We start from the raw sequence: 25,793 nt of genomic DNA, 5'->3' as shown, positions 1-25,793 counted from the left end.
AGACAGTAACAAGGATAGCGAGCGTTTCCCAACGGTAGGAAGAATGGAGGTTAGACTTTTAGAAGAACTTCCTTTCAGGGAGCTTGTGAAGGGTAGGGGGTGGTGGTGGGTTTGGGGATCCTGGGCCCCCCCCCATCCTGGGGGATGCGTCGAGGGGTCAGGCATAGCTCAGGGCTGACCCTGCTCCGGGCATCGGGGGGTTGCGAGGAGGGATCTCCAGGGATGTCCTACGGGCCTGGGGATGGTTGAGGGGCAGGGCTCCAGGCCCCCTGTCTCCTCACCGGGAAGAGCTCAGATCTTTCTTGTATCTCATAGTTGGTCTCCCCCGTCCTAGAAGATTTAGGTTGGTAAAGGACTTCATGGTTTAAAAACAAGTTGTTTGGCTGAACCCAAGAAGCTGTCGGCTCAGGGAGCAGGTTCTGTGAAGCCATGGAAGAGAGGAGGGAGGTGGTGAAGGGAAGACAGATAGAAGAGGTTATTACGGAGAGAACATTTGGGGGCTGCAAGTGAGGGAGGGGGCAGACGATGGCGGCAGGTGGCAGTCCTCTGTGTCTGAGCCCCTGCCCCCAGCGTCTCTGGCTGTCAGTCTGTCCTCCGGTCTATCTGGCTCTCCCATGTGCCCCCCTCATGCCCCCTCTGCGGTTACCCTCCGCTCTGAGCCCTGTAGGACAGACATCACTGGACCAGCTGCCCAGCCCCCCAGAACCTGGCAAAGACACACAGAGCCGCGGACGGACCCCTGAATGCCGGGCCCCAGGCTGGGCCTTGATGCAGTGGAGGCTGGGAGCCTAAGCCCAGAACCAGACTCCGGGTGTAATCACAGATTGAGTGAGATCACACAGGAAGGGGTTCAGGCCGGTGCCTCGCACATTCAAATGGTCATCTCAAGCCTGGCAGCCGGCGGGGGGAGGGTGTGCTGGGCTGGAAGCTCCAAGGAGGCAGTCCTGCTTCCGTGTCTGGGCGAGCTCGCATCGCGGTCCGTGTGGGCTGGGGAGCTGGGCTGACTGGCTTCAGCCCTGGGTTCCACCGCTGAGTGCCTCCACATCCCCGCCTGTAAAATGGGGATAATTACAGAACGGAGCCCAGGACCGGCGGCTCAATGTACGTGAAACACCAAGTGTCACAGCTGTCGTACGGTGACAGGAAGGGCTCGGTCAGGACCTCTCGGGACACCCGGTGAGGTGACGTGCCTGGATTGGCATCGCTCAGGCTCAGTCAGGTGGGGCCCGCAGGGAAGCAAAGCAGAGAAGGCTGCAACCGTAGCAGGCACCCGGAACTGTTTCTGAGGCCGGGCTGCTGGAGGATCTTTCCCGAACAAAGCTCCCATCACACACTTGCCCGCCTCTCCCAGCCCTCGGGCGCAGGGCTGGGCACTGACTGGCACTTCGGTCCCTGCGCTGGGCCACCCTGCTCTCGTGCACCCGCTCCTTTGGCGTGGGTGCAGTGGTGGGGGTGGGGCCGTGGGGTGGACGCTCATTGAAACTCCCTTGTCCCAGTGGCTGTTCCAAGGCCTTTGCCAGTCGCGACTCCTGGGATCTTTACAGCAGCCCTATGTGGCATTCGCCTTATCACCCCAAAGTCGGGGAGGTAGAGGCAGGAATTCGGGGAGCTTCCCCTGACAGTCTGGCCCGGAGCCCATGACCTCACTGCCTCTTCTGAGCAGGAAGCCGGTGATGAAAGTGTCACACAGAAGGTGAGCCAGGCACACTGAGCTCAGCCCGGCTATTTCCAGGCAGGTCACGCCCCCTCCGAGCCTCAGTTCCCCAGTCTGCCCAGATGCTCAGTGGTCCTACCTCTTGGAGGGGATTGCGGGGACTCCGTGAGCTGAGCTGAGCTGCGGTGAGCGGGGCCCAGACGTGCTCGGGTGCTGTGGGTGTTGTAGGTGCGTGTCCTGTGTCTGCCCTGTCTTGCTGGGGCCCCCGCGGTGGCTGGGGCAGAGGCAGACCGCAGGCTCAGCCGGGGCACTGCTTGCACAGGGCAGGGCAGGGCTGGGGCACGTGCTAGGGCCAGACTCCCTCTGAAGGTGCTGGGTGGCCCCGGGTGGCCCACAGCCCGGCGTCCCCCCTCAGGTGGAGAGGAACTGCCTGCCGCCTCACGTAACCCAGGACAACAGAAGGAAATTAAATAGGAACTAACGAGGGGACTCTCAGTGGCCCACGCTCGGAGGTGCTTTTCATATTCTACTCCCTCCAGAGTAGCCGCTGCACCAATGGATTTTAGTTTAGTTTTTAGAGGCACGGGCAAAAATGGTTTGCAGACTAAGCAGTTGACCGTCTTTCTGGAAAAAATGCACCAGGGATGCCAAGTCTTTCACAGTTGATTCCAAAACGGGGTTGTTGAAAGTTCGGGACAGGCTGGCAGTCTTGGAGCTGTGCGGGGACCTCCACCCGTCCGTCCTTCCCTTTTCGGTTCCCGGGGTGGCCCTGAGCTGGAAGAGCCCAGCACCAGGTCAGGTCTCTTGTTAGCCAGACACGACCTCACCCCCAGTTTAGAGATGAGTCGGCTGAGCCCCAGGGGTGCTGACCGACTTGCTGGTGAGAGGGGGAAGCGGGTGTCACGTCCTGGGCCCCCCTGAGAAATGCGCCGGAAGGACCCCTCTGCTTCTGGCACGTGATCCCTTGGCCGTGAGCAGGTGGGACTCTGGAGGAGGTGTGTGGAGGCACAAAGGTGTCTGTGCGTGGCCGGGAGACCAGGTGTGGCCTGTGGGGTCCCTCTGGGGGACCGTCCCAGCTTGCCCAGGACAGGACGTTGGACTTCTGGTGCTACAGAGGTGCCTCCCCAGGCAGACCGGGGCGGTTGGTCACCCTGAGCTGGAATCCTGGCCACCACCTCCCCCCCCCGTTTCCTGTGCAGTGACTTTGTGAGTGTCATTCAGCCTCTCCGTTTTCTCAGCTGTGACGCGTTGATAAGAATAAGACAGATAAAGAAAGGGACGGGAGTCGTCATGCCGATTGCCTTTAAACCACAGATGGTGCCTTGCCCAGAGCAGCGGATCAGAGCGGGACCCCTGCGTCTCCGTTCCCGGCCCGGCCCCAGGCTGGTGGAGTGACCCCACACCATTGATTTCTCGAAGCCTCCGTGTCCTGCCTGTTAGATGGGGACGGCAGGGAGGGGCCCTCATCCCAGGTGGCTGGGGCGTTACGCGGAGGCAGGGTTGGCCAAGGGGCTGGCGAGTGCTCCGTGGGTGATCTCTGGAGGGGCCCATGACTGTGCCTGCCGGGCAGCCCGCCCTGGGGACCAAGCAGGGGGTGGGGAGGAGGGCCCCGCGTATGCCTCCATTCTGCTGGGTCGTTCGGTCAGAGATGTCTGGGGGTGAGTCCCGAGCTGGGAGTCCAGCTGCGCCCCTGCCCCTGCCCCTGCCCCGTGGGGTCACCTGTGCTCATGTTCCCCTTTCCGGGTGGTCCCTCTTCTCTCGTAAAGGTCTCTGCAAGGATGCAGTCCTACAGCACGGGAAGGGCCTGGCACACAGTAGGTGCCCACGGGCCGTAGCTGCGCCAGCCTTCTGCCATTTCCTCGGCAGCCCCCGGCCAGCCCCGACCACCCTAGCGCTCCTGCCTGGCCGCGTGGCACCTTCTCAGCTCTAATGACTTTGAGTGCTGAGCTGCTCACCCTGGCGATTTATAGAAACCAAGCACAGAAGCGGCACCTGGAGGCACATAAATTTTGTAGGATGGAGGCCGGGCTGTGTCAGCACTATTTGGAGCAGTGTCAGTCACCTGAAACCCTCTGTGTGCACCCCTGCCGCGGGGCGAGGGGAGGCGGGCCGCCGTGGGCCGGTGAGGCCACCTGGTTTCTTCCCAGCTCCCTGACCAGCTCCTCACGGAGGCCCGCCCTGCCCTCCCCGTGGAGCCTTCCGGGACCCCAAACGGCGGCTTCTCCTCCAGGCTCCGTTGACAGGTGTGCGAGGAGAGCCAGTTACCTGGACGGAGATGAGCTAGAAGCCCGGGCTCCGACCCGGGCCCTTCCCTCTGGCTGCCAGCTTTTTTTTTTTTTTTTTTTTTAAATAAATTCCCCCCTCCCCAAACTTTTTATTTATTTTTAACATTTTTAATGTTTATTTTTTATATTTGAGAGAGACCGAAACAGAGCATGAGAAGGAAAGGGGCAGACACACACACACACACACACACACACACACACAGAATATGAAGCAGGCTCCGGGCTCCGAGCTGTCAGCACAGAGCCCGACGCGGGGCTCGAACTCACGAACTGTGAGATCATGCCCTGGGTCGAAGTCGGTGCTTAACCACCTGAGCCACCCAGGCGTCACCCCCTCCCCCCCCCAAACTTTTTATTTTTAAAATTTCAACAGTAAAGTTGAAAGAATAGTACAAAACCACGCAGATATTCTTTAGCTAGTTAACCAACCGTTATCATTTTGCCATAATTCTTTCCGCACTTTATATGTACGCTCCCTTTTTTGGCTAAACCATTTAAAAGTCCGTTGCAGACATCATGAGGCTTAACCCCTCAAGAGCGAAGGGCGGCATGGCTCTCCTGCGTAACTTCTACAGCGTTATCGTGCCCGGGAATTTAACATCAGCAGAGTGGCACTTCCCAGCTGTGCCCAAGTATCTTTCATAGCTTCTCTCCCGAACCCTCCAGCTGGGATTGAACCTCGCTTTTGTTTTTCAGGCCTCTTTAGTCTCCTTTTAATCTAGAATAATCTCTCTGCCTTATTTATTTATTTATTTATTTATTTTTTTGGTCTCCGTGATCCTGACTTTTTTGAGAAATCCAAGCCAGGGTCTCATAAAACATTCACAAGCAGGAATTGCTTGGTGTTCCCCCAGATGGGCTTGGGGTGTTCGGCCAGATCCTGCGTGGGGAAGCTGTGCACTTCTCGCTGCGTCACACGAGGGGGCAGGACACGCAGGCTGGCCCGTCCTCATCCTCTGTCACTCGGTGAAGGCGGGTCCTTCAGGTGTCCCCATCCTAAAGGGACTGGTTTCCCTGTGTAATTAATTCCTTGGTCACCTGCAGGTGATTCTTCCAGAACATGTGAACATCCTGTTCCTCAGCAAACTTTCATCCTGAACTTTCATTATTTACAGAGGGGTTTCCTTACCCGGACTCAGCCCTCCCCCCTTCCTGTACCACCTCTACATGTTTATAGATTCTTTTTTATGTTGATTTAACTTTCAAAGTTTTTATTTATTTTGAGAGAGAACGTGCGCGAGCATAAGCACGGGACGGGCAGAGAGAGAGAGAGAGAGAGAGAGAGAGAATGCCGAGGCTCTCCAATGTCAGCACAGAGCCCGATGCAGGATTTGATCTCATGAACCTTGAGATCGTGACCTGAGCTGAGATCAAGAGTCGGATGCCTGACCGACTGAGCCGCCCGCGTGCCCCTAGATTCTTTTTTAAACCCAGTGTACTGTAATCCAAGACCATCATTATTATTTTTAATACTCAAATTGTCTCCGATGTGGCCACCAGGAGCTGTTTGTGTTGGCTCCTGGGTCTTTTGGGCACCTTCTTCGTCGTTCGTTGGGCACCTCCTTGCTTTTCTGCATCGGGACTTTTAAGCTCCCCTGTTACCTCCCCTGCCCTGATCGGCCATTTCTCTGGGGTGCCTAGGCTGGTTCCCTTTTGTGGGGAACGGTGTCTGGAAATCGAGACCTGGTGCACCCTCCACTGCTGGGGGTCATTGCTCCAGACCCTTTTCGGTGCACAGGGCCAGGGTTCATACGGACAGCTCCAATTCAGATCCCAGATGACGGACCTCCACCCCCCCAACATCAGTGAGCTTCAGCCACACCACAGTTTCCGGATCGCTCTGCCTGTCCCACCACCCACACCAAGCCTACTGGGTAAAGTTCAGGATTTCTTTGCAGATCTTTTTGTCCTTAAGGACCTGGGGTGTATGGTCAGAGTGCTGAGTTCCCAAGCCACTGGAATGGATTCTTTTCTATGTGGCTGTGACCATGTTGCAAGAAAACTTAATTTCCCCAAACAGGTGGCAGGCTGGTATAGTCTGAGGGCCACTGTTTGCAGACCACTGGTCCAGAATTATCGTCCTAACGGAGCAGTTCCTGGTTCAGGATAAGCAGCTGGCAGATCGCCATGCCTGGACCATGGGGGTCAAGTGGGCAGGAAGCACGGAGCCTCCCAGAGCTCAGAGGCAGGGGCATGGCTGTGCTGGTGGCAGCTGGGCAGGGGGCCTTCTTCAAAGACAAGGGGGATAGAGTCCTCTTAGAGAGAGGGTGCCCCCACCCCAACTCCTGGGCTCCAAGACCAGCTAGGGATAGAGGAGGGGTCCAGAGGTGACAAGTGGGATGCCAGCACCGAGCCCAACGGGCAGCAAGGACCGGGCCTCCCTGCCACCTGCCCCCACCCAGGGGTAGTGGGACCCATGCTGCGGGATGCCACCTAGTCCTCCTGTGTGCCCAGGAGGCTCGGCCAGGACTCCCAGGACTTGGCTCCATGGCGGGCTCCTGGAGTGGGGAGGGGTCTCAGGGAGCCCGGAGATCACTGAGGGGTGAGGGGCTGGGCCTCCGTGTCGTTGGTCATACATCCTGCCCTTTCCCCCACCCGCCCGACCGCTGGGCTTTGCGGGTTGGCGCAGGCCTTGTGTAAAGTCGTTCGGGCCTGGGGGCAGACTTGTCACGCCTCTGGAGAAATGAGCCCGGATTTCCACTGCTGACTTCTCTCTTAATTGGATTCCGACAACAGCATGCGGGGCTGAGTGGCTGCAGACTCAGGTATGGCTTTCCACAGCCCTAGGCCTCTCGGTTCCAGCGCAGCCTGGCTTTCTGGGAGGCAGGAAACGCTTCTGGCCCTTTCTTAGGAGCTGGGCAGGAGCCCTGCTGCACACAGGGGCGAGCATGCCCATGCTTTCCTGTGCAGCACGCGTGCGTGTGTGCGCTCGTGTGCAAATGTGTGCATGCTGTTTTTGGAAAAAAGACTGCAGCCAGAGCCTGTTGGGGGCCCCTCCCACCCCGCTGCCCCGTCCGTCCATCTGTCTGCTCGTTGGCGGTGGGCACTGTGGGCAGTCAGGTCCAGCCTCAGCGGCTTGGCTGTGATGGGGGTCGGTGAGTCCTCGGCTGGCCCTTCCCAGCAAGGCCCCTCGGGAAGTGTCCTATTGAACCTGGTGTTGTGCCCGGGGCTGGGCCTTCTGGAACATTGTCTGTTCAGGACAGCAGGCTGCTCGGGGTTTCTCTGAAGGAGAAAAGGAGTACTGAAAGCCAGCATTTGGGGGTGAGGGCCAGAGGGATCAAAGATCCTCCTCTCCCCTTGCACGGCGTGGACTGGGCCTGGCTCTGAAATTTCTACTGCCTCTTCAGCTTCTGCTCTCCGGGTGCCCCCAGTCAGGGGCGAGCTGTGCCATAGAACCGTGCCCCTCGAGGGCGGCCTGGCACACGGGGAAAGGAGGACGATGCTCTGCCTCTCTCCTCCCCTAACCTGGGGCCCTGGAGTTTCCTGTACCCACCCCCCCAACCTGTTAGGCCACCCTCAGCCCTGTGCAGAGCTCAGCCGCCGGGGACTGGCTCGGAAAAGCAATTTTGTTGGCCTTCTCACAGGCTTGCCCTCCCTGGCTTGGCTCCCCTCCACCATTAGCTTCCTTATCTCAACGGGGAAAACGCTTGAAGGTCTTGGTGATCGGAGCCGGGTGGAGTCGGGGCTGCGGCCAGAGAAACCGAGCAGTGTTAGCGCCACGTTCACTGGCGAAGCAAACGTCCTTCGGGGCTAAACCTGACCCTGTCACTTCCCAGCCTAGCCCCTCCCGCACCTAACTGGATGGCGGTGGCCCCGGGGTGACCCGGCGCCTGCCCACCTCTCCCCTCCATCTAACCACGGGCTGCACCCTGACACGCATACTCATTCCTGAGGGGCCTCCCCGCTCCCCACCCCGGCCCTGCTCCCTGGGACAAAATGCACCTGTTCTGTTTCTAATCGCCAGGAACTTCCCTCCGGCTCCAATCTGTCTGCTCTGCGATTTCTTTTTCCTTTTCTTGAATTCCAACCCAAAGTCAGAGTTAGAGGCCCTCAACATAGTAAGTGCCTGACATCCCATAACTGTTTTTATTCCGTAAGTTTCAGGAGCACAGCTTTATAGTTTGGCGCTGTGCGCACTACAAAGTCGCCTCACCCTCCGTCACCATACGGTTGACCTCTCACACATTTTGCCCGTCCCCGACCCCCCTTTCCCTCTGGTAACCGCTCATCTGTTCTCAGCATCTGTGAGTTTGGTTTTGTTTCATTTCATTTGTTTTGGTGTTGGTTTTTCAGATTCCACATATGAGTGGAATTCTGCAGGATGGCTTTCCCTGTCTGACTTATCTCACTTAACATAATACCTTCTAGGTCCATCCATGTTGTCCCAAATGGCATATTTCATTCTTTTGATGGCTGAGTAGTAAATAGTCCATTGTGTAAACACACCACATCTTCTTTATCCGTTCATCTCCCGATGGACACTTAAGGCTGTTACCATGTTCTTGGCTATTGTAAATACAACTTTAGTGAGCATAGTGAGCATAGTATCTTTTTGAATTAGTGTTTTTGTATTCTTTGGATAAATACCCAGAAGTAGGTCATGCGATATTTTTATTCTTAATTTTTCAAGGAAGCTCCATCCTGTTTTCTGCGGTGGTGACACCAGTGTGCATTCCCACCAACAGTGCGTGAGGGCTCTTTTGTCTGAACATCCTCACCAACACTGTTGTTCCTTGTGTTTTTTGCTGGGGGCCATTCTGACGGGTGTGAGGTGAGGCCTCATTGTGGTTTTGATTTGCGTTTCCCTGATAATTGGTGACCTCGAGAATCTTCTCATGTGTCTGTTGGCCATCTGTAAGTCTTCTTTGGAGACTTGCCTATTCAGGTCCTCTGCCATTTTTAAATCGGGTTGTTTGGGGCTTTTGTTGTTGAGTTGTATGGGTTCTATTTATTCAGGTTTACTTCTAGGCTCTCAGTTCTGTCCCATTGACCTGGGTCTGTTTTTGTACCGATGCAAAAACAATACTGTTTTGAGTATTATAGCTTTGTAGTGTAGTTTGAAATCAGAGAGTATGATACCTCCAGTTTTACGTCTCTTTCTCAGGATTGCTTTGGCTATTGGGGGTCTTTTGTGGTTCCATGCAAATTTGAGAATTTTCTGTTGTAGTCCTGTGAAGTACGCATTGGAATTTGGATACGGATTGCGTTGAATCTGTAGATTGCTTTGGGTAGTATGGACATTAAACATTTCTTGAAAGCTTATTTAGACAGAGAGGCGGTGGGGGAGGGACAGAGAGAGAGGGAGAGAGAATTCCAAGCAGGCTCCGTGCTGCCAATGCAGAGCCCGATGTGGGGCTTGAACCCACAAACCATGAGATCATGACCTGAGCTGAAACCAGGAGTCGGATGCTTAACTGACCGAGCCACCCAGGCACCCTGGAATGGACATTTTTATAATATTAATTCTTCCCATCCATGAGCATGGAGTATCTTTCCATTTATTCGTGTCTTCTTCAGTTTATTTAATTAACGTCTTAGAGTTTTCAATGTACGGGTCTTTCCCCTCCTTGGCTAAATTTATCCCTAGGTATTTTATTCTTTTTGGTAACAATTGGAAATGGGGTTGTTGTCCTGTCTTCTCTTTCTGATGAGCTGTGATTAGTGTACAGAAATGCCACAGATGTCTGTATATTGATTTTTTATTCTTGCAGCTTTACTAGATTCATTTATTAGGTATAATGGGTTTTGGGTGGAGTCTTTAAGGTTTTCTACATACAATATCATGTCATCTGCAAATAGTGACAGTTTTAACTTCTTCCTTTCTGATTTGGATGCCATTTATTTCTTTTCTTGCCTTATCGCTGTGGCTAGGATTTCTAGTACTATGTCGAATAACAGTGGTGAGAATGGACATCCTTCTCTTGTTCCTGCTCTTAGAGGAAAAGCTTTTAGCTTTTCTCCATTGAGGATGCTATCAGCTGTAGGACTGTCCCATATACGGCCTTTGTTAAAGGTTGAGGTACATTCCCTTGTATCCACCTTGTTTTGAGAGTTTTTCAACATCATAAATAGATGTTGCATTTTGCCAAATGCTTCTGCATCTATTGAGATGATCATATGATTTTGACCTTTCATTTTGCTAATGTGCTGTATCACATGAATTGATTGGCAGATGTTGAACATCCTTGTATGCCTGGAGTAAATTCTACTTGGTCATGGTGTATGGCTCTTTTAATGTACTGTCGGATTCAGCTTGCTAATATTTTGTTGAGGATTTTTGCATCTACGTTCATCGAGGACATTGGCCTGTAATTTTCTTTTTTTGTGTGGTGTCCATGTCTGGTTTTGGTATCAGGGGTGATGCTGGCCTTGTAAAATATGTTTGGATGCTTTCTTCCCTTTAAGTGTTTGGAGGAATTTGGGAAAGGTAGGTATTAAGTCTTCTTTGAATGTTGGTAGAACTCATCAGGGAAGCCTCCTGATCCTGGGCTTTTGTTTGTTGGGAGGTTTTTGATTGCTGTTCAAATCTCCTTTCTAGTGGGGCACCTGGGTGGCTCAGTTGGTGAGGCAACCAACTTCGGCTCAGATGATGATCTCGTGGTTCGTGTGTTCGAGCCCCGCGTCGGGCTCTGTGCTGACAGCTCAGAGCCTGGAGTCTGCTCCCCACCTCTCTCTGCCCCTCCCCTGCTCATGCTCTGTGTCTCTCTTTCTCAAAAATAAATAAACATTAAAAAAATTGAAAAAAAAACATAGGGGTACATGTGCCCCTATGCATCAGCACTCCTGTATCCCTTGGGTAAATTCCTAGCAGTGCTATTGCTTGCTCGTAGGGTAGTTCCATTTTTAATTTTTTGAGGAACCTCCACACTGTTTTCCAGAGTGGCTGCACCAGTGTGCATTCCCACCAACTGTGCAAGAGGGTTCCCCTTTCTCCACATCCTCGCCAGCATCTGTAGTTTCCTGATTTGTTCATTTTAGCCACTCTGACTGGTGTGAGGTGGTATCTCAGTGTGGCTCTGGTTTATATTTCCCTGATGATGAGCGACGTTGAGCATCGTTTCATGTGTCTGTTGGCCATCTGGGTGTCTTCTTTGGAAAAGTGTTCCAGGTATTCTTTAAAATTTCCTTTTTGATTTCTTTTTTGACCTGTTGATTGTTCAGTAGCATAGTTTTTTGGTCTTCCTAACTTGTGGTTTTTCTCATTTTCTTCTTATAATTAATTTGTGGTTTCATACTACTGTGGCTAGAAAAGATGCTTGATAAAATGTCAATTTTCTTGAATCTACTGAGGCTTCTTTTGTGCCCAGCATGTGATCTACCCTGGACAATGTTCCCTGTGCTCTTGCGAAGAAGAATGTGTATTCTGCTGCTTTGGGGCGAAAAGTTCTCTATATACCTGTTAAGTCCATCTGGTCTAATGTGTCATTTAAGGCCGATGTTTCCTTATTGATTTTTTTGCTTTGTTTGGATGATCTGTCCACTGAGGAAAGTGGAGTAGTAAAGTCTCTGCCTATTACTGGGTTGCTGTCAATTTCTCCGTTTAGGTCCGTTAAGATTTGCTTTCTATATTTTGATGCTCCTTGTTGGATGCATATATATTAATAAAAATTACATCTCCTTCGGGATTGACCTCTTTATCATTTGTGTAGTGCCCCTCTTTGTCGTCTATTACAGGCTTGGTTTGCAACTCTACTTTGTGTAAGTATTGCTACCCCAGCTTTCTTTTCATTCCCCTGTGCACGGAATATCTTTTTCCATCCTTTTGCTCTCAGTCTGTGTGTGTCCTTACTTCAAAGTGAGTCCTTCGTAGGGAGTGTAAAGATGGGTCTTGCTGTGTATCCATTCAGCCGCTCTCTGGCTTTTGATTGGAGCTTTCAGTCCATTTACATTTGAAGTAATTATTGATAAGTGTATACTTACTGCCATTTTGTTAATTGTGTTCTGGCTGTTTTTGTAGTTCCCGTTCTGTCCCTTTCTTCTTTTGCTCTCTTCCCTTGTGGTTTGATGGTTTTCTCCTGTTATGTTTAGGTTCCTTTCTCATTTTCTTTTGGGTATTTACTATAAGTTTTTCCTTGTGCTTACCTTGAGGTTCATGTAAAATCTCCTATGGCAATAGCAGTCTGTTTTAAGTTGATAACAATGTAATTTTAAACAGATTCTAAAGCTTTACCTTTTTACTCCCCACCCTTGATGTTTTATGTTTGATGACACATTTTACATTTTTTTTTATGCTTTTCCCTCAATGAATTATTGTGATTTTAGTTAATTTTAGTACTTCCATCTTTTCATCTTTAAAAACATTTTTTTTCAAACACTTTTACTTATTTTTGAGAGACAGAGACAGAGCGTGAGCAAGGGAGGGGCTGAGAGAGGGAGACACAGAATCGGAAGCAGCCTCCAGGCTCCGAGCTGTCAGCCCAGAGCCTGATGCGGGGCTCGAACTCACAGACCACGAGATCGTGACCTGAGCTGAAGTTGGACGCTTAACCAACTGAGCCACTCAAGCGGCCCTACATTTTTTCATCTTTATGCTTGCTGTATAAGTGATTGGCTCATTACCTTTGCTGTACATTTACCTAGTCCAGTGAGATTTTTACTTTTGTATGTTTTCTTATTATCGATTAGTGCCATTTCTTTTAAGCTTAAAGGAGTCCCTTTAGCAGTATTTGTAGAACTGGTTTGGTAGTGAAGAACTCCTTTAGCATTTGCTTATCTGAAAAGCTCTTAATGTCTCCTTCAATTCTGAATGGTAACCTTGTTGGGTTAGAGAATTCTTGGTTGGGAGATTTTTCCTTTCAGCACTTTAAATGTGTCAGGCCACTCATTTCTGACCTGGAAAGTTTCTGTTGAGAAATCTGCTGATAGCCTTGTGGGGTTTTCCTTGTACTTGACAAGTTTTTCCTTTGCTGCTTTTGGGACTCTTCCTTTAACTTTTACCGTCTTAATTACAGTGTATCTTGGTGTGGTTCTCTTCGAGTTCATGTGGTTTAGAACTCTCCGGGTTTCTTGGATCCAGATGTCTGATTCCCTCCCCAGGTTAGGGGAGTTTTCAGTCATTATTTCTTTTTTTTCTGGCTCTTTCCCTCTCCCTTCGCCTTCTGGGATCCCCATAATGTGAATGTCATTCCACTTGATGTTGTCCCAAAGGTCGCTTCAGGTGTCTTCACTTAATTCTTTTTTCCTTTTGCTGCTCTGCCTGGGTGTTTTTCATTGCTTTATTTTCCAGCTTGCTGATTTGTTGTATTTCATCCAGTCTGCTGTTGGACCGCTCTCATGTATTTTTCAGTTCAGTTATAATTTCCGTTTGGTATTTTCTTTTATTTTTCTCCCTCTGTGTTGAAGTTCTCCCTGTATTCATCCATCCTTCTCCTGAATTTAGGGAGCATCTTTATGACCATCACTTTGAACTCTTTATCAAGTAGATTGCTTATCTCCGTTTCATTTAGTTCTTTCTTTAAGGTTTTGTCTTTTTTTTTTTTAATTTGGAACATATTCCTCTGTCTCTTCATTTTGCCTTACTCTGTGTTTTTCTGTATGTATTTAGGTAAATCACTGACCTCTCCCAGTCTCAAATGAATGGCCTTATGTAGGGGAGGATGTATGGGACCCAGAAGTGGAAACTTCTTGGTCTCCAGAGCCAGGTGCTCAAGGGCTGTCCCCTCTGTGGGCTGTGTGTGCCCTCCTGTTGTGGTGGGACTGTGGCTGCGACACATTGGTAGGTGGGGCTGGCTCCTGGCCTGGCTGTGGGCCATGTCTACTGGGGCACATTGGTGGACAAGGTTCTCAGTGGAGTACACCCGCTGGCACACGTAGGTTACAGGGAGAATTCCAAAATGGCGCCCACCAGTACCATTGTTAGTAAGATAGACTGAGATGGACAAAAGGGCTCCTACCAGCATCTCAGTGCATGGGCAGAGCCCCTGCTGTTTTCTGCCACTCTGGCAGACCCTCTAAGGTTTGTAGTAAATGGATCTTCTTTATCAGTGGTGTATGCTTTTTTCAAATTGGCGTTTTCAACTGGTTTCCAGGTTGAGTGAGTGTGTGCAAGCCCCTTAGGAGCAAGTTTCCTGTTCCTTCCAGTTTTCTAGAGTCTCTGAATATAATCCCCATTGATTTGCAAAGCCTGGTGTTTTGGGGGCTCATCTCTCCCGTGCAGGGTCCAAGGGTTGGGGTGCCTGATGTAGACCTTGAATTCTTCATTCCTCAGGGAAGTTCTCTACCTTTGATATCCCTCTTGATTGTGACCCACCACGGCTGGGTTTTTCCCTCTGGTGCGTCGGTGTCTCTGCCTCTCATCTGGTCTCGACACCATCCTTTTATATTTCTTGTGGAGGCTCAATTCATTCAGTTTCCAGGTTCCTTTCAGAGGGAATTATTCCACGCGTATGTGTAGATAATTGTGTCCGTGGGAGGAGGTGAGGTCAGGATCTTGCTGCTTCACCATTTTGAACCCCGCTCCCTGCTGTTTCTCATCAGTTTTTGGACATTATGTGTTGCATCCCCACAGATGCAAAGATTCGGATGCAGAGACGTAAAGGATTAGGATTTGACTCACACGACCCACCTCCCTTCCCCGATTGTTCCGTTTGTTGCCTTTGTAACTCTAGATAATATTCATCAGGTGCCACTTCCTCTTGTGTCGCCTTTTGGCCCTGACTTTCCCTTGTGTCACAGGGGCACGCTAGAGCTTGGTCTGTTATCCCTTTCCTAGTTCCTTGTTCATTGATGTCATGTGGGTAGCTTGAGACGGCCCATGTTGGAAATATTTACACCATGGGAATCGGCAGACAGGGCAAACCAGGATTCTCCACCAGTAGTTAAACACTTTCCAGCACACTACTCGCTGCTAGGCTTCTGAGGGTCCCTTCTAGCCCTGAGTCTGGTTCAGGCAGAGGCTGGGTTAGCTAGCTTGGCCTCCCGAGGCTCGGCTGGCAGGCCCAGCCCAGCCCCAACACCCTTCTCTCTGTGCCGCAGCAAAGCTTCGAGGCGCATCAGGACGAGGCCGTGAGTGTGACGCACATGGTGAAGGCGGGTAGCGGCGTCTGGATGGCCTTCTCCTCTGGTTCCTCCATCCGCCTCTTCCACACTGAGACACTGGAGCATCTGCAGGAGATCAACATCGCCACCAGGACCACCTTCCTCCTGCCGGGTGAGGCTGCTGTTGGGCATCGCGCCCTGCTGTCCTGGGCCTGTGCGGGGAACATGCTGGAATCCGTGCAGCATCTTCCATGGCCAGGCGGAGGTGCCTCCTGGTCAGCCCATGTTGTTAACCCTCATAGGAGTGTTTGGCCGGCCTCAAAAACTGGGCCTTCGAGAGGGGAGACAGCAGTGTCGGGATTCGAACTCAGGGCATCGTTCCAAAACCTCTCTTGCTGTCGTCGCTCTTCCCTCTCACCCCTCATGGGAAATGAGGCTCCAAATTCAGCAGACTTCCAGATCAGGAAGCTGCCAAAAAGCCATACTGGGTGGGAACCCGGGCCCGTCTACACCTGCCGCCCCTCAGGTTGACCAGACACCCAGTTCTGCCTCCCATCACGTTCGGAACATGAGGCGAGGGGCAAGAGAGAAGGCTGACAGGGGTCTATTTCTTTAGAGGTTTTTCTAAGAAAGGCAGCTGTCTCTCTTAGTTTGCTGGTTGGGCTTTGGGGGCAGGGGGAGGGCGAAGGGCTTGGACGTCATCCCCTTGGGGCCCTGCTTCCTCCTGCAGAGCTACTGGTGATGCTCAGTGGAGAGGAGTAAGGTTGGAGCTCACCTAATACCCTGCTCCTCCCGCATCTGCCTCTGTGGAATCGGCTCCAGGCAGCGCCCTTACCGTCTGCTGTCCAAGGTGCTGCCCAGACCCTGCAGGCTGTGCCAGAGGGAACCAGGGCAGACACCTGCTCAGGGCCCGTTCCTACCCCCGGGCTGGCTTTAGAGCTTGGCCCAGCCCCCAGGAGACAAATAGACTGGTCTGGGAGGATGTAGAGGCTCCATCCTGTCCAAACTGGGCTAGGTTTGGCAGCTGGGAGAGCCGAGGGGCCCTGGGGCCAGGGACACGGGCCCGGCATGGCAGGTGGGGAGCTAATTGTTACAAGGACTCAGCAGATGGGCCGTGTGGAGGCCAGAAGTGGCTGTGTGCTGAGCTGAGGGACTGATCTCCCCGTCCTGTGAGGCTGGGCCAAGGACAAGCACGTTAGCCAAAACCTAAGGGGCCGCGTGGGGGCCTCTGTTTTACCACAGAGGCCTGGTCCCTGACTCCAGCCAGGGGACCCAGAGATCACACCCAGAGATCCTGCTTCCTCCCGGCCAGGCACAACAATGGTCCCTGAGTCTGGCCTGGTGGCGACAGGGGGTGGTGGTTGCTTGCTCCACGTTGGGCAGTGGCAGTAGCCTGCCACAAGCCCTGCAGTGAGCTGGGTTCCGAGCGTTTTACGTACAGGGTCGCGTTTCACCGTAACCCCATGAAGGGGCTTGTCCGTGGTCACGCGGCAGGCCAGAGGCAGGGCCGGGAGTCTGTGGGAGAGTCCCACGGTGCATAACGGGGAAGACATGGTTTCAGAGGTGGCCAGAGCCCTGGCTCGGCCACCGTGGGGCTTGGGCAGGTCTCTCTGCCTGCTGGTCTGTGGTCCGTCTGTGGGACTAGACAGAGGGCTTCCTGGCTCCGGATAAATGCCTTCAGGCATGGGAAGACACCTTGCACGGGCTTGGAGCATGATAGGTGTGTGAGGAGAATAAATAGGGCCATAATACACTTCCCAGGGTGTGCTGTGTGGGCCCTGTGGGACCTGGGGTATGGCTCTTTTCCTGTTCTTCCCTCCTTCCCTCCCTCCTTCATCCCTGATTTCCCTTCCTTCCTCCCTTCCTTCCTTCCTTCCTTCCTTCCTTCCTTCCTTCCTTCCTCCCTTTCCTTCCTCCCTCCCCTTCCTTCCCTCCTTCTTCAGTTTCATTGTATTTCACAGTATTTAGCCATTATACAAGGTAAATCTATTTCACCTATGATAGAACCTTCTCTATATCACAAAAATATTTCCACATTTATGCTGATAGCTAAATTACTTCAAGTTAGTGGAACAAGAAAATAAGTGGGCCTTTTAAATCTCCTCAGCTTCATCTGGGGGCAGAGGAGGGGAGAGAAAGAATCAGCCCGTCAGGCCGTCCGAGGCGGGACTGGCGGGCAGGCCCGGATGCAGGTAGACAGCCGCAGCCCCCTCGGGCACAACTGTGGCTTTACCACGTGAGCTCAAAATGCATCTGCACACCCACTGGCTCACTTGTTCTCTGCAGTTACCCTTTGAAGAAGGAAGGGCGTTCGCTATCTTATGATTATGTCAGGGCCAGGTAAATGGAGGCCCCAGAGCCTAAATGATTTCCTGGAAGGTCACACGCCCAGGAGGCCGGAGCCAGGCCCCTCACTGCAGCCTCTCCGAGACTTACTGGGCAGCGTCCCCATTCCCAGGCCTCAGTTGCCCCATCTATACACAGAGGGGCCGAGATCTGAGTCGGAGCCTGGCCATGGGGCACAGGGCAGACCAGAGCTGGAGTCAGGCTGGCTCTGCTGCCGTCCAGCCCCGTGACCTGGGGCGGGTGGGGAACCCCTGGGATCCCCGGTCCCTGCCTCCCAGGGAGGTTGGGCCTTGCCTGAGGCAGGGCAGGGACAGCACCCCATAGTCTCTGGCTGGAGTGAGTCCTGGTCCACGGCGGCGTCATTCACTGGCATCACCTTCGTTCTCATCTTCGTGGCCATCCCTGCCCCTCGCCGTACCCGCCCTGTGGGCTGCACATCTCCCAGGGTGCCTCCCTGCTCAGTCCCCACTCTCCAGCCCATGTCCTTCCGGCTGCACCTGCTACGTCCGGCAGACAGAAGCCACCTCTCCCTGGCCAGACCTCCCTGGGGCTGGGCCCTGGGACATCTGGGCGGTGGGGGAGGCTTAGTTTCCCCAGGGGTTAGTGCCCTGGGCCTCCTCTGTTAGGCCGTTCCTAGTCAGCGACACCGTGGAGCCTGGGGCTGGGGCCAGGACCCCCCAAACCCCAGAAGAGCCGGGCCGGAGCTGCCCCAGGGAGAGGGCGGCTTCAGACCCGTTTCACACTGTGCCCCTGGCGGAAGAACAACAGAGCAGGATTCGTAAATTCTTTATTAGAAATATTTTTAAAAGGCTCTTAAGTATTTTTTTTCTTCCTCCACACCACCAAATGAAATAATTGCATAATTAGTAATAAATTTGTTCCTCCTCTAAGTGTGGACTTTTTTAAGGGCGTGTTAAAAATTTATCACGCTTCCTTCCCCCGACCCCTTTCTTCCTCTCATGTACCCGGCTGGTATTAATGCATTTTTTGAACCTAAACTCCCCCCCTCCTCCTAACTAGACAGGTCATTAATAAAATGTTCTCCAAGAGCCTGAGCCTTTTAAAGTTGTATATCTCCAGATAGATGGCTTGGGTGAGTCGAACACTGCTGCATTAAGTCTCTGTGATAAAATATTTATCCACCATTAGAATTTTTTTTTTTTTTCCTTTCGGACTGTTTGTGAAGTGTCTTGATCTTTTCCTCGAGGCAGACGGGGAGGAGGAAGGGCCCTAGAATGAGGTCTGCAGATGAAGTCATTTCTCAATGCTGGTGGTACTTCTTTGGGTTTCCTGCTGCCCTCCTCTCATCGGCTGGGTCTCAGCTGTCCAGTGGGGGCCGGGAGGATGCGGGGGCATCGGGGAGCCGTCTCTTGCTGGGCTCACGGCCCCAGGGTTCCCTGGAACAGGAGGTGAGGCAGCGAGATGAAAAATTTGCCACTGCTCGCTCTCTGGGCTTAATTATTTTTGTGGGTTTATGGCTCTGATGGAGCTGATCTTGAGCCACAAGTCTAGGTCCTTTTAATAATCACAGACGTTATCCTAATGGCCTCCTTTTATTGATTGTACACTCTGGGCTAAGAGCTGCACCCAACTGTGTGTGTGTATTATACAGACACACGTGTATTTCCAATAATCATAAAACTGAGCGAGGCAGGTTTATAATACTCACTGATAGAGAAGGGAAAGAAAATGACTTGTCAGTTCGCACGCCCCGCGCGTGACACCCACACCCGTGTCCTTTTTCGCTATTCTGCTCTCGCTCGTTCATTTGTTCACGAGCCTAGGGCACTTGAGCCGCGAGCTGGGGAATCAACTCAACTCTGAGTGTGCAGATGAGCTGCTGCCCTCACGAGGCTTCCATCTGCAAAAGCAAGCGGCAAGAGAGAGAGAGAGAGAGAGATGGGGCGATGGAGACCCTGACCAGGGCCGAGCGGGGGCCAGGTGGTGAGGAGGGGCTGGGAGCACCTGCCGCCGGCCGGGAGCCCGTCCTCCTGGTTGGCGTCTGCCCGTTTTGAGCTGACGCGGGCGTGGGCAGGAGCCCCAGCTTTGCACACACCCAGACCCGTTTGTGAAACGGCCCTTGTTGTCCAGACACGGGCCCGGCTCTTCTTCCCGGGGTGTGCGTTCCCGCATTGAATCAGCACCGCGAGTGGGACTCAGTTCGCGTCGCGTGGCCAGGCCCACCACGTGCGTCCGCGTATCCGGGAGGCAGCGTGGCCTTCCACCCCAGGCCCGCCCTCCCGTCGGAGTCCCAGGCACTGCCAGGCGCCCGGCTGCTCGAGACCAAACACCTCGGAGTTGCCCTCGACGCCTGTCCGCTCTCCCAACCCGCTCTAGTCTGCCAGAGGGTTGCCATTCGACTTCAGACCAGATCTCGAACGTGCTGGCTTCTTGTCGTCCTCCAGGCCACCATGGCGTCTCGCCACCACATCTCTGCCTGGCTGGTCTGCTTGCTCCCTCCCTGCCCTCCACCACACTGAGGCCAAAGCACTCGCTCCTCCAAGCCAGGCCACCCACGCCTCTCCTCAGACCTTCTAGTAGCTTCCAGAATGTAGCTTCAGAATGAACAGTCACCGCTCTTACCCTGGCCTACCCACTCTCTGCTTGTCTTGAGCTCCACCCCCCCCGCCCCCGATCCCCGAGCTGCGCTGGCTGTAGTCTGCTCCTGCCACCCTCTTATTCTTGCCACGGGGCCTTTGCATATGCTGTGCCCCAGGCCTTAGCTCGGGGCTCGGGGTGGCTGCCTCCTCCTTGTCCTTTGAAACTCATGTCCCCACGCCTGCTTCCCTATCCTTCCAGAAGCTCAGGAACCTTCCTGCCCACTCTCTCCCTGCCCCATGCTCCCATCTGAATCCTCTGCCTGGTATTTATGTTCCTGGTTTATGTCTTCACTTCCTCTTTCCGCTCTCTAGACTGTGCTAATACGGTAGCCGCTATGACGATGAAAACCGGATGAAATGAAAAATCCAGTGCCTTAATCCCACCAGCTACATAGCCCGTGTCCACGAGCCACCTGTGGCTAGTGGCTGCCGCATCGAACAGCGTGATCCATAACATTTGCATCATCACAGAAAGTCCTAGAGTGTTTGCTCCTCAAGAGCAGAACTTTGCGTGTGTGGCTCCCACTGTGCCTCCAGCACGGAGTGCAGAGTCCTGCGCGTAGTAGGTGCTTGGGGTGTCCCGGAGTGCCGAGTGAGTGGGTCAGTGATGGTAGAGTCCATTGTGTTAGACGGTGCCGCGTGAACCCCGACAGGGTAACCCTGGGGAGCCACCCCGTTCGGCTCGGAGGCTGTTTGCCGTGCACAGGGAGCTCGTACCCTTACCCGCGTGGAACCGCAGTAATGTGCTCAAGAGCGGAGAGGCAACAGACGCACAGACTGCAACCAGCAGACCTGAGCCCTGCCCCTGCCCCGCACTCACCGGCTGGGTGACCTCGTTGGGCCTTCCTGTCCTCATCTGGAAAACGGGCATAACATCCGTGTCTCACACGTGTCCCAGGCCGCTGCAAGGCTTACGTCCGACCAGACCGGGTTTCTGTGTGCTTTAGAAACTCCAGAGTGCGGTCCCTGGACCAGCACGCACCAGTGGCACCCGGGTACTTGCCAGAAATGCAGTTGGGGGCCTCCTGGCCCTGCTGTTGGTGCTGAGACACGCCCAGGCCGCGAACCGGCGCTCTGAGGTCATTTCACACACCGTGTGGCATTGTTGTCACCATGGCACATGGCATGAGTTCGAATTTCCTTTTAGGGAAGAGCTGGCCCCTCTCAGGGGGGCAGGAGGAATCGGGCAAGAAGCAAGACAGCCCTTTAGGAAGGCAGGGGGGCATCGGTGCCGCCTGTCCCTCGTGCCCTTTTCCGGTGACCGTCGTCAACAGGGCAACAGCAGTAGCGTCCGAAGGCACCTTTCTGTGTGTGCCGTGTGCCGGGCACTGGGTTAGGTGATTTCCGCTCAGTCGTTGACTCGTTTCATCCTCAGGACGAGGCTGTGGAATATCGTCATTGTCCCCTCTTGCGGGTGAGGGAGCCACGGCACAGAGGGGTTTAGGGACCGGCCTGGGTCACGTAGCTGGGAAGGGGCAGAGCCCGGGTTTGAGCTCAGCGCCTGGCCTTGGAGACCCCGCTCTGGGCCGCTGTGGGGCGTGGCTCATGCTGCGCTTCCTGCCTGTAAAGGGCAGAGGGACCCCCGCACTGTCCCTGCCACCGCATTCTTGATGAAACGAAGAGACGGCACCAGGGGGACGGTCAAGCGCTAATCTGGACCGCCATCAGTAACTTGCTGGTTCCTGGCACGTCAGGCCAGGGGCTGCCAGGCGCGCTGTGCCTTCTCCCGGGGAAGGGCCCGCGTGGGCGGAAGGACAGGCCTGGGCTGGAGACCGAGGGACTGCGGCAGACTGCCGACTCGCCTCGCTTCTGCGTCCACGCCGGCTCCCTTCCCAGGCATCCCATGTACGCCAACATCCGCGTCGCCCTCAAACCCTGTCTTTGCTCCCCACCTGGCCACGGAGGGCCCCCACGGGCCAGCTCCTTGGCCAGTGGCTCAACCCCCTTGCCTCCTCGGGCAGTCCCACTTTCCCCGGGTGGAAACAGGCTGGGTAGAGGGGCACTCAGCTGGGGGATCCAGCCAGGTCAGCCTCCCAAGCCCATGTCCTGACCACAGCCCCATCCAGCTTCCTGCCGGTCTCACAGGAGGAGCCGTTTCCTCACCTCGAAGCTCCCAGAACCCACTGCCGTCCCCGGGGGAGGCTGTGCGGCTCACGCTGGCTTCTCTCTCCGCAGGCCAAAAGCACCTGTGTGTCACCAGCCTCCTGATCTGCCAGGGTCTGCTCTGGGTGGGCACCGACCAGGGTGTTATCGTCCTGCTGCCTGTGCCTCGGCTGGAAGGCATCCCCAAGATCACAGGTGAGGCTCTGGGAGCCCGTCTGGGCAGGGCCTGGGACAGTCAGCTGCAGGTGGCCGGGGAGGACGTGTCTCGTGCCCAGGTGTTTAGGCATCATTCTCCAATGTCCTCTGTCACCACAGGTGGCGCTGTGGCACGGCGGAATTATGTCCTCCCCTCCCCCTCTGTCTCCCACCTGCTTTCTTAGTCTCAGTTTCCTAATCCGGCCAGTGGGCACAATAGCATGTCTTGGTCCAGTGGCTTCAGGATTCGTGGGGACCCGTGAATAGTGGCCGGGCCCCTTCCTGCTCCCTCCCCATAGAAGCTTCAACATGTCCAGGCTCCAGAGACCGAAATAACTGAGGGCCTCTGGGGATGGGGTCCGTGTGCAAATGTGTTCCTGTGGAGCAGCGGGAGGTCTGCCGGGACCTGTGGCACCGAGGCCAGGAGAACAAGGGCGGGGTCAGGGAGGACCCCAGAGCCCCGGGCCCCTCTTGGCCTCCGATAGTCATGGCAGAGCGGTCTCCAGCTGCTGCCGGAGGGCTGAGGTGGGGAGGGGGAGGGGGGAAGCCCTGAGGGTAGACCAGCCCAGCCGGATCTTGAGCCGCCCTCCCTGCTAAGGAAGAGTCTCTTCCTAAATACAAGATCTCCTGTTTCCATCACAGAGGTCATTTTGCTCCCCCCGGTGTCAGTCCTTGGGTTTGCCAGGACGTATCGGGCAGAGACCCTGCCCCCCAGCGCTGACAGTCTGGTGGAGGCAGCTGAGGTCTGGGGTGGCGGGTGCTATGCCGGCAGGTGTTCCGGGCCCGCGGGGCACAGAGACGCAGGCGCTCAGCGATCTGTGGGTGGGTGTAGAAGGAGGTGCTGCCGAGGGGCTCGAGCTGGGCTTTAGGGGATGGGGCGGAGCGGCAGGTGGGTGGGGAAGGTTCTCTGGGCAGAGCCAACGGCTCGGAGACGCGTGGCTGGCGCTTTCACACTGATGCCCCCCCCCCCAAGTGGTTGATAAGGTCGCTGCTGTCCCCTGTCCCGCTCCTCCACAGAAAATAGCCCTAGGCTGTGGGACAGCCCCTCCCCCGGAGGCTCCACCATCCACTGCAGTTAGTAAAACCAAAACACCACCCAGAACGTTCTCCAAGAGAGGTCTGGGTGCCTCCTCTAAAGCTGGGCCTCTGGGCCCCTTCTCCCTGCCCCACTCTTGCAGGGAAAGGCATGGTGTCGCTCAACGGTCACTGCGGGCCTGTGGCCTTCCTGGCCGTGGCTACCAGCATCTTGGCCCCCGACATCCTGCGGAGCGACCAGGAGGAGGCCGAAGGGCCGCGGGCGGAGGAGGACAAGCCCGACGGGCAGGCTCACGAGCCCCCGCCCGCGAGCCGCGTGGGCCGAGAGCTGACCCGCAAGAAGGGCATCCTCCTTCAGTACCGCCTGCGCTCCACGGCCCATCTCCCCGGCCCGCTGCTGTCCGTGCGGGAGCCTGCGCCCGCCGACGGCTCGGCCCTGGAGCACAGTGAGGAGGACGGCTCCATCTACGAGATGGCCGATGACCCGGATGTCTGGGTGCGCAGCCGGCCCTGCGCCCGGGACGCCCACCGCAAGGAGATCTGCTCAGTGGCCATCATCTCCGGGGGGCAAGGCTACCGCAACTTCGGCAGCGCCTCGGGCGGCAGCGGGAGGCCAGCCCCGTGCGGGGAGACGGACAGCGCCCTCCTCATCTGGCAGGTGCCCTTGACGCTATAGCCCCCACCGGGGGCGCGCAGCCGCGGGCGTGGCGACCGACAGTCATGCGGGGTCCTCCCGGGAGCACTGCTCGCCTTCCAGGGACCGTGGGGATGGGCCTGGGTCTCCCGGAACTACCTTGGCTGAGCAGAGGAGAGCCTCTTCCTTTTGAAAAGAAAGAAAGAAAGAAAGAAAGAAAGAAAGAAAGAAAGAAAGAGAAAGGAAGTAAAGAAAGAGAAAGAAAGAAAGAAAGAAAGAAAGAAAGAAAGAAAGAAAGAAAGAAAAAATATTTCAGAGTTTTGGGGGAGGGGTTTGGGTGCAGGGAGAGGATACCTCTGGAGGAAATGGCCTTCTTTTTAAAAGCAAAAAACAAACACAAAACCTCACAACTGCCTGGCAAGCCCAGCACCTCTTGTCCGGGCCGAGCGGGGCTCAGAGACGGCCACGCGCCTCTCCTGGATGGGCGTGTGCGTGTGCGTGTATGAGAGCGTGTGGGCTGGTGTGTGAATATATATAAATACGTATATATGGTGTATATTATGTGTATAAATGAAGTCTGTACATATTGGAGCTCTGGGAGATGCTGGAATAAAAGGCAAGAAGAACGTGAGTGCTTGCACTGACTTTTTGTTTTTTGAGGTGCGACGGAGGCACGAGGGAAGGAGGCAGGGCTGTTCCGGAACCAGGGGGGCCCCGCCGTGGCACAGGCCCTAGAGTGAGCCGTCCGGTGCACTCGCCATTGGCCACGTGTCGCTTTTTATTCGTGTAATTAATTAACATGAAATGAAATCACAGGTCCTGAGTCCCATAGCCACGTTTCTTGGAGAAGCCCCACGGGGTGGGGCGTCTTGGAGAAGCGTCTTGGAGAGCCCCACGATTTCCATCATCCCGGAAAGTTCTCTTTTGCTCGAGAAGGGGCTCTTGGGAGCTTCTTTCCTGAATAGTTTCTTTTTAAAGTTTATTTATTTTGAGCGAAAGCGAGCGAGCAGGGGCAAGGGCAAGGGGGGGCAGAGGATCTGACGTGGGTTCCGTGCTGACGGCAGAGAGCCCGACGCGGGGCTCAAACTCACGAACCGCGAGATCGTGACCTGAGCTGAAGTCAGACGCTTACGCGGCTGAGCCACCCAGGCCCCTCCGAACAGTTTTTGAAGACAAGGCTGTCGTCCCTGCTCTGGAATGCTATGGAGGCAGGCGGCCTTGGCACCTGTCACTGCCGACCCGGGAGGGAAGGGAGGCGAAGGGCTTCACCGTGTGCGGGATCGGGGTCTGGGGCTATTGCTGTGGGCAAGGGGCGAGGCAGGGAGGGGGCCGAGGGAGGAAGGGGTGAGTTCCAGATGCTGGTGGCAGAGCCCAGGCTGTGGGGCGCGACTGGCGGGCGGGGCTGCCTGGGGCCCCGGCTTCCTTCTCCTGGCTCAGTCTCCATCCTCAGATGTCTGGAGCTGCCTGCAGGCAAGGCCACAAAACCAATCCCCCCCACCCGAAAGGGAGGTGTTTTCTCCGTCTCCCCACCCACCACCTCACTGGCATCTGTCCGCCTGTCTGTCCACCCACCACCCGCCCACCTGTGCGTCCTCCCTTTCACACTTCCTGGCCTCGCGGCACCAGGCACCAGGCGGCGGGGAGGAGGGAAGCAGAGATCAGCGGGGGCGGGAGGCGGACCTGTCAACCAGACCCAGCTGTGCAGCTCGATGGCTTTCACGGACGCCCCGGGAAGCGGGGGGACAAGAGCCACCACGGAGAGGCCACGGCAGCCGGGCCCTAACCACCTGGAGGGCTCTCGCCCACCGGAGGAGCCACTCACTCACTCACCCCTTTCCGCAAACCCCTTGAGCTCCTGTTAGATCCTCGGGCACCGTGTTAGTTGCTGGGGCCGCAGAGGTGAGCAAGCCTCAGCCACCTCCGCCCGCAGGCAGTGCGCAGTTGGGTGGGGGGCAAGCGTAAGT

General features: G+C 55.0%; 1 protein-coding gene across 1 annotated transcript in view; it reads left to right on the top strand.

Moving 5' to 3' along the window:
• ARHGEF10L (Rho guanine nucleotide exchange factor 10 like) overlaps positions 1 to 24,042 on the top strand; it is a 141,674-nt gene extending 117,632 nt beyond the window's left edge. The window contains 3 exon segments of the mRNA XM_053898907.1: positions 14,914 to 15,088; positions 22,038 to 22,160; positions 23,339 to 24,042. Of these exon segments, the coding sequence (XP_053754882.1) occupies positions 14,914 to 15,088; positions 22,038 to 22,160; positions 23,339 to 23,871 (831 nt within the window). The 3' untranslated portion in view covers positions 23,872 to 24,042.
• The last annotated feature ends 1,751 nt before the right edge of the window (positions 24,043 to 25,793 follow it).

Source organism: Panthera pardus, unplaced genomic scaffold (assembly GCF_024362965.1).
Source record: "Panthera pardus isolate Hobbes unplaced genomic scaffold, ASM2436296v1 HiC_scaffold_11, whole genome shotgun sequence".
NCBI classification, from domain to species: domain Eukaryota; kingdom Metazoa; phylum Chordata; class Mammalia; order Carnivora; family Felidae; genus Panthera; species Panthera pardus.
The sequence above is the reverse complement of the archived record's forward strand: the minus strand, read 5'-3'. Positions and strand labels throughout refer to the sequence as shown.